General features: G+C 44.4%; 1 protein-coding gene across 1 annotated transcript in view; it reads right to left on the reverse strand.

Moving 5' to 3' along the window:
- The window catches only part of nell2a (neural EGFL like 2a), a 100,464-nt gene extending 92,440 nt beyond the window's left edge, over positions 1 to 8,024 (reverse strand). The window contains exons 1-2 of the mRNA XM_063197119.1: positions 7,687 to 8,024; positions 7,328 to 7,459 (exon numbers count right to left, since the gene is read on the reverse strand). Coding sequence (XP_063053189.1) covers positions 7,328 to 7,459; positions 7,687 to 7,738 — 184 coding nt within the window. The 5' untranslated portion in view covers positions 7,739 to 8,024. The remainder of the gene's footprint in view (positions 1 to 7,327; positions 7,460 to 7,686) is intronic.
- Between the last annotated feature and the right edge of the window lie 285 nt (positions 8,025 to 8,309).

Below are 8,309 nucleotides of genomic sequence, written 5' to 3' on the forward strand. Positions count from 1 at the left end.
GAGAGAGAGAGAGAGAGAGAGAGAGAGAGAGAGAGAGAGAGAGAGTGTGTGTGTGTGTGTGTGTGTGTGTGCGTGTGCGTGTGCGTGTGCGTGTGTTTGGATATTTGCTTGTGCACGTGTGTGTGTCTGGTGCGTGCATGTGCATCCATATGTATGTATGATTTGTGTGTGTGTCTCTGGTGTGTGTGTGTGTCTGGTGCGTGAATGGCATGCAATGTCATGTCTCGACTCTCTCCCACTCACCATTTGGCACATCCCATCCCATCCCATCCTGCCTGCCATCTAATGAGAGTGCCACTGTCACGCTGGCTCTGCCCGCTAGCTGGCCAGTTCATTACACCCCATCAGCATGCCACATGTGGCACAGTGGCAGACAGAACCGGGCCCCAGACGTCCACTTAAGAGAGATTCGCGTATCTGCCTCGACCGCAAAGCCAGGGGGCACACCGAGTCGAGAATCATCGCTGCCTAGTACTCAACATGCACCACTCTTGGCCAGATACTGCAGCACACTGCTGCCACACAGACAGAGACCGGTCACCGGTCACTTTCCTGCACAGTAACTCTTTGTGTTACTTGAACACTCAAAGTGTATTTTAGAGACTTTAGAGTCTTTATTAACCCATTGACGTCTAAGGTACCTGCAAAAAAGGGTGCTGAATGCTCCCTTTTTAAGAAAAGCTGCCCTAAGCCTATAAAAACCTCAATATCTCAGCTTCTGAAGCACATAAAAATATGCATTACGTTGCATTTAAACGCTAGGACCCTCATCTTTCATTAGAATGTGTTCATTCATCTCAAACATGGAGAGATTTTTAACTAGAAATGCACCCAGAGTGTGCAGACCTCCGCCAAGGAAGTTAAGTTTGTTTTTAGACACATACAGTGGGATATTTGTGTCATTTATGCAGGTTTATACACACCATTAGTGTGTTCAGAGAATTAAACAGTCAAGTTGTAACTAGATTATATCTGTATTTTTTATAATTACCATGTCCTTGATTAACTGTGGTCTGTTTTGTGGTATTGGCAAAGTGATACATGCTATATTGTGAACTTACTATGCACTGTCCTATAAATGCACTTATTGAAGGTCAGAAGTTGCTGGTCACATTGTTATAAACAGTTTTGATGATTGGCAGCATGCCCTTATTACCATTTAAAATTTCACAGCTATTTCATATCACACTTAGACTAAGTGGAATTATACCAATTGTATCAGCCTAATCCAGCCTTGTGCTTACTACAAGATAAAAATCAACCTGCTTTGAAAACTTGTGATCACACGCTAGTAGAACTGTAGGCCTATGATTAGTGAAGGGAATGTAATGATTTTGACCAACAAAACTGAAACAACCACAGACAACCGCATGGTTAATCCTGTTTTTTGCATACGATTGCATTAGGGATGGGAATCTTCATCATCAAAGCGATACGATGTGCATCTCGATACACATGGCAACGATACGATACATTCACGATTCATGAGATTACCAGTGGTAAGATACGATACGGTTCTCCTACCTACTGCGATGCAGTTCGATATGACGCGATACAATTATAATGCCATGCGATGCAGTGCGATTCGGTACGATACGATGCGATACAGAACAGATTAAAATATCAAATTGATATTAAAGGCTGTGCACAAGGCTGCCGTTAGGCATAAGCAGAGTAAACAGAGCGCTTTTAGAACCTCAACCACTTTGCCCCCAAAATTGTGACCTCCTAAATTGAGACTGACTAAAAACATCATGAAAAACATGAGACAAACTGTAATTGTGAATACAGTAATTAGCATTATTATTAGTAGCAGTAGTAGTATTTACTTATGAGGGGGCCTCCTGACCAGTTATGCCTAGGCCCCCAAAACCTTAGCAGCGGCCCTGGCTGTGCATATTACTTTTGAAATAGCCTATACTGGAAAACATACAGAGAGCAGTGAGAACTCATTTTGGCTTGGGCACATTGCTTTGAGCAGAGAAAATGAAAAAAAATACACAATACAATGAATACCATGCCAATTACAGTAGGCTATATCTCTTTTTTAAATAAAAATGAGAAAACCACAGAGCTTCTGATCATGTTGGAATATTGACCTGGACATGTTATAGGCCTAGGCTAACTACATTTACAGGTAAGCTCTGAACAACTTATCAACCACAATTGATCCAAATTAGAACAATTTACTAAGTATATGTTGGGAATGGGGTTAATATCAGAAGGGGGAAATAATGTGCGTACTGGACTGAGGTGTTGGAATAGTGTACTTTTCAACGGGACTTTTTAAACTTCATGGACAATCTGCACGAGCAGCAAATCAGACTGTGTGTGTCCAGCACGAGAGCTAAATATAACAGGCTCCTAAGCAATGATGCCAACTTAGCGACTTCACTTCTTTTTTACTGCATGAACAATGCACAGGCTCTGTAACGTTTCCCAACACGGTTATGTTTTTTTGTATCTCGTGCGCTGACTATGCTTATGCTGCTGTCATTCGGAAACTGCAGCATGTTGGCAGACAACTTTCTCTTGTTGTTTGTGCCGCACGGTAGACTACCCTATCATCTCAAATAGTGAAGCGAATACTCTCTCCACACGTCTTCCAGACTCGCAGAAGATGGTCGCTAGAAACTTTCATTTAAAAAGTCACCGGATGACCAGAAAACTCGCTGTATGTGACAACAAAATGTGCTCCACATTGCTGGTAACCCGCCGCTTTGACTCAAAGGAAAATACTGATTGCTTGGTCAAGCCTCCTTGCAATAGAGATGGAAAGGCGGTCTGAATCAGAGCAAGATGATGTGCGTTGCGCACGAGAACAAATCCTGAAATTGACAGTTTCTAAAAAGTTTTAAGAGATATTATCCGATTTGTACCGATGCGGACAGTCAAGGTACGATGTATCTCGATTTTATTTGCGTTTCTTACCGATGCAGACGTTTGCAAATCGATGCAACCGTACCGTACAGGTCGTATCGATTTTCCGATACGTATCGGTGAATCTTCCCGTCCCTAGATTGTATGCATTATTCTCATGGGCCACTGGTTGGCCTTAGCGCTGTCGGCTGAAGCGTGAAGCGGCATTTCCTAATTCTAGGAAAATCACTATCACCGTTGTTAATCAGTCTAGGCATTGCTGTCGGGCTTTGTGGTCCATCTCGCAACTGGGGTTAAATTGAGTGAAGTGTAATGCATTTGACCAGCATTGTGAACTTGCACAGCCACAAATTCCATATTGTTTTGGCGATGGTAGCCTACCTAATTAATTCGACATTATTGTCAACCGAAATGATCTGCGGTGGTCACTGTCCATCTCACAGCAGTGCACTTCCACTTCACACATATTTTAGGCAGGCAGCGGTAATTCATTTCACAGGACTGTTTGTTAACTTCAACGAGGGTGTAGCCAAAAGGGTGCCTGCTGATGAGCACATTTTTAAGTTGATAGCAATGGTTTTGGAGCTGGCGTCAAAGGAGACAGTCCTTTTCCTTATTGCTTTGGCGGCACACCCGATTGGAATATTCGCCGGTGCTCGGCCATTATGCAGACTGTCGGGCTTTCTGATCCCTGTCCATCTCGCATTATTTTGGCAACGGTAGCCTAATTAATTCGACAGCATTGCGAACCTCAGTCACAGTCCACAACAGCATTGTGAACTTACACAATCACATTCCATATTTTTGACAACGTACTTAATTCGACAGCATTGTGAACCTAAACGATCTGCGGGGGTGATCACTGTCCATCTCGCAACAGCAATTATGGGCCAACACAATTACAAATTCCATATTTTTGGCAGCGGTGGTAATTAATTTGACAGGATTGTTTCCTGCATGCGGATAAACAACTTTTTAGGTGAAATCAAATGCACTTTGTGTTGGAGCTGGCGCGGCAAAGGAGACTCTCTCCCTGTTCCTTATTGTTGTTCAGAAAGGCGCATGCACGCCGGTGCTCAGTAGCCAGGCTGCGCCCTCCTAGTGACGCAACACCTTCGGCGGCAAGTCTATGAATCAGGCAAGGTGCTCAGTGCTCACCGTGCGCACCTTGTGGCAGGCAGTGAAATAGCAGTGCACGAACGAACGAACAAACACAGAAACCCAGGCGATCACATAACCTCCTTGGCGGAGGTAATAAAGTTGTCTCATCTCATGAGCCTGAATTTTGCGTAATGCAGCTCCAAGCGCCAGGGCCAATGTTGTGCAACGCAACATCAGGCATCAATGGGTTAATATAGGTCAGTGAAGATTTTGGACATGAAAGTCATGGGAGAGACAGAGATGGGGTTACATGCAGATATTGACAGGTGACATATTATTGCGCTACCCCACAGCAGTTAACCCCCCCCCCCACACACACACACACACACACAGAGTGTCGAATTAACACTCGCACAATACTTAAGAGTCAAAATGAGTGTGTCCCACTCGTTAAGATAGTGTTGAATGAACACAGCCACATTTACTCTGTTTAGCTGCCTGCTCATGACGCTGCACTTCAGGGCAGATGAAGCTGGTCTGGCACACAGACAGACAGACAGACAGACAGTCAGACAGACAGACAGACAGACAGACAGACAGACAGACAGACAGACAGACAGATCATTCACTTCCAGTGTGGTCAGGCGCTGCTGTCTGGCTGCAGCTAAGTCAAGGACAAGCTTTCTTTCGCCAGGACAGGCCACCATGGCTTCATTCACTGACCTTTGATTAAACCGATTTGAATTTGCTTAACTCTATGAGGTCATGGTGCTTGTTCCACTTCCGCTTATTTACAGGGGGAAAAAACAGAGATCGTAACTTCCCTTTCCCTGTGAGTAATATTGGATACTAAAGCATGGATCTGCTAAATGTATTGTCATGTTTTCTGGCTCTGGACGACGTACCTACATGCAGCACATGCTTCAACCCCATCAGGAACCTATGACTCGAGGGCCGTTTACAGCCCTTGAGACCATTTTATCCGGCCCCTGATATAATTTTAATGTTATGCAACTTCACATGAAACATGGCATGTTTTGAAAAGGAATCTTAGAAATTACATTTACAATAGAATTAAGCTATATTCAGGGGATGTAGAGAAGGTGGGGTCTGTTTTAAAGGTGGCTACTTTCAATAAAGGCCTAAAGTGCAGAAGGAAATCCTGGTTTGTGTTCATAGTACGGTCCTCTGAGGACTTTTACAGCCCTTGGAGGACTTTGAAGTGGCCCCTAAAATGAAAAAGGTTCCCCACCCCTGGTCCACAGTATAACACTGTGGGTGTGTGTAAATATACATATCTGGAATCCGGACACTACCACCACCACTTGTTATCTCAAATACAGTATGACAGCTGAGCTCTGTGTAAATATCTAGAGTGAGGACAACACTGCATCATATCTAATATATAACACTGGGGTTGTGTGTTAATATCTGGAGTCAAGTCAACACTGTTATCTAAAATCTCACATATAACACTGGAGTGCAGTGTAAAAAAATATCAGAAGTCAGGAACCAACACCACCACATGTTACCTAACAAATAACACCATACGTAGGTGTGTGTAAATATCCAGGACAGCACTACCGCAGGTTATCTAACATATAACACCTGAGCTGTGTGTAAATATCTCGAGTCGGGGCTTATAAACAGGCAACATTGTGGGTCCCAAAGGAAATCAACCCAGCATCGGCGAACACATGGCAAGCAAGACGGGGGATGAGATGAGACTGGCTGTGGCATCTCCTGCACAGAATAATAATCATAAAAGTGCTATGACAAGCCTGAAGATTCGACTGACAACTGATCATATTTCCCCCCTTCTCAACAGTGATAAAGAGTAATTTGTGGACGACGACAGAGAGAATGGGCTCCTCCACGCTCCTTTGTGTGTTGCAAATGCTGATTCAATTTCGCTGCTGGAGAACAGCGAGACAGTGGTTGTTTTAGTGACCCAATAAAGAAGAGAGGCCCACGTCGAGTGCTTCCATGGACATGGGGCTTTTTCATGAGCGCAAGGATCGTATCACTTCATGCCTTAAAATGTGTTAGGACACTGCCCCTGTTATAACTTTAAGACATTGTTATCAGAAGCAAAATGGCCAAGTCATAATGGGGGCAGTCATGGGTAAGCGGTTAGGGCGTCAGACTTGTAGCCCAAAGATTGCTGGTTCGACTCCCGACCCGCCAGGTTAGTGGGGGGAGTAATAAACCAGCGCTGTCCCCCATCCTCCTCCATGACTGATGATACCATCCCTCCGCACTGCTCCCTTGGGGCACCATTGGGGGCTGCCCCCTTGCACGGGTGAGGCATACATGCAATTTTGTTGTGTGCAGTGTGAAGTGTTCACTTGTGTATTAGTGAAAACTGTGTAATGTCATAGAAGTAGTAGTGTTAGTTAAGTCTTTGCAATGGGTAGTAAAATGTTCTACTGGTTGAATGCTGTGCGCTACAAGGCTATAACATGAAAATGTATATAAACCACTCCACTGGGATACATACTCGTCTATTTGGACCAGAATCTGGAACATCACGACACAAAGCTTTCTGAGCATGTAGTACTACACAACAACACACAAAATTCCTTTGTCCCCCCATCATCATCGTATTCATAGTTTAATAATAAATAGCATTTGGCAAGCAGGGATGGGTCTATCTCAATAAAGGGGGTCCTGCTGTCATGGCTGACAGTTATAGAGAGTCTGCAATTCTATGGGCTCATTAGTAAGCAGGCTATACCCACTACGTATACTTGGCCCATCACGGCCATGATTCATGCTCTTCTTTCTAGGACGCCGTCTATTGTCTGACAAATAATCCAATTAGGACCGAGAGCGTTTTTTTGCTCAGTGGTCTCTGTGTTTGGGTTGTATCTCCTTGTTGTGAGTGCGCTTTTGTTTTCACACAACTGATGCCTGCTTTTGCTTTGGAACCATTCTGTGGCCCCTTTGGGGCTCTTCTCTACTCTGCATTCATCCGGCCCCTCTCACACACTCCATTTAGGCACACACAGACTCAAGCGGGTCACGCTGGGCAATGAACTTACATCACAACACCCGTGTGTGTGTGTGTGTGTGTGTGTGTGTGTGTGTGTGTGTGTGTGTGTGTGTGTGTGTGTGTGTGTGTGTGTGTGTGTGTGTGTGTGTGTGCTTCACAAACTGGTTATTGAATACAGAGTATTCCAAAGGTGGGTCTAAGAAGAGTGCATTGAGATGCTGCATGCATGTTCCCAAAATAAGAAATGTCCCCATTCCAATATTTCAAACTAAATGGAAATTGTTTCTACACAAGTTTACAATATATTCCAGCTCTGTGTGTGTGGGGAAAATGATAGCAAAATGGGTTTACCTTGAAACAGAAAAGCTCTGGACTCATCGTGGAAGCCTTGGACCTGCGAGACTCCCTCAAAAGCTGTCTCTCCAAGCAACAGCTCACTGAATACGTTGATGCGTAAGGCAGGGTCAACCCCAAATCCCCAAACTGAAAGGCACGGGCAGACGTACAATTAGGTACATTGTCAGAATTACGCACCAAACCTTGGGCATTCCTGCTTGGTTAGACTGAGATGTACTGTACATGTCGTGTTTGTATTGACAATAGTTTCCGAGGACGCAAGACAGTAATAGTTTCGAGGACGACAGTGCTGTTAAATTATCATTGGCGCAACAACACTGTGTAACATTTCATATTATATATTATTATCTTACCTGAAGAAATACAAAAGACCCCGAGCACAAGAGAAAGTGTAGAAAATCCCATTATGCGATCGAGATTAGTCCATGTTTCGTCCCTGGTCAGTATGTTATCTTGTAGAATCACATGCGAACGATGTTATCGCGCCAGCGCTTCACATATCCTAAAATACTGGCTGTCTCATCACCAGAACTTTAGGGTGGAAATCACAAAACAATGTCGTCCCTTCAATAATAATAATCCGTCAAGGTATATATTCCGTGTACACTCCGTACGCCCCCAGCAGCACAGGAGGTGGGTGAAAAAGGTGTGATACTATTCCAGCAGAGCTGCACCACTCCGCGGATCACTCGCCTTTCTGCACAACCAGCCGCTGCCACCAGTAGTCCAAGCGAACTGCGCGCTCATAGTGAGATAGGAGGAGAGTGAAGAGCATCTCCAGGGCGACTGTAGCCCCCTGGCGGATGCTTATGAATTGCATCGTTTCACAGATAGCATTTTCTGATGTCTAATGCAAATTGATGACATTGAGGTATGCCTTTGGAGCCTGGAGAACATGGGCTTTCTTCTCATCAGTGATCAATCTGCCGTAAGACATTTGAGGATAGCCTATAACGAACGCAAAGAATAAGTATCC

Source organism: Engraulis encrasicolus, chromosome 4 (assembly GCF_034702125.1).
Source record: "Engraulis encrasicolus isolate BLACKSEA-1 chromosome 4, IST_EnEncr_1.0, whole genome shotgun sequence".
Classification (NCBI taxonomy): Eukaryota; Metazoa; Chordata; class Actinopteri; order Clupeiformes; family Engraulidae; genus Engraulis; species Engraulis encrasicolus.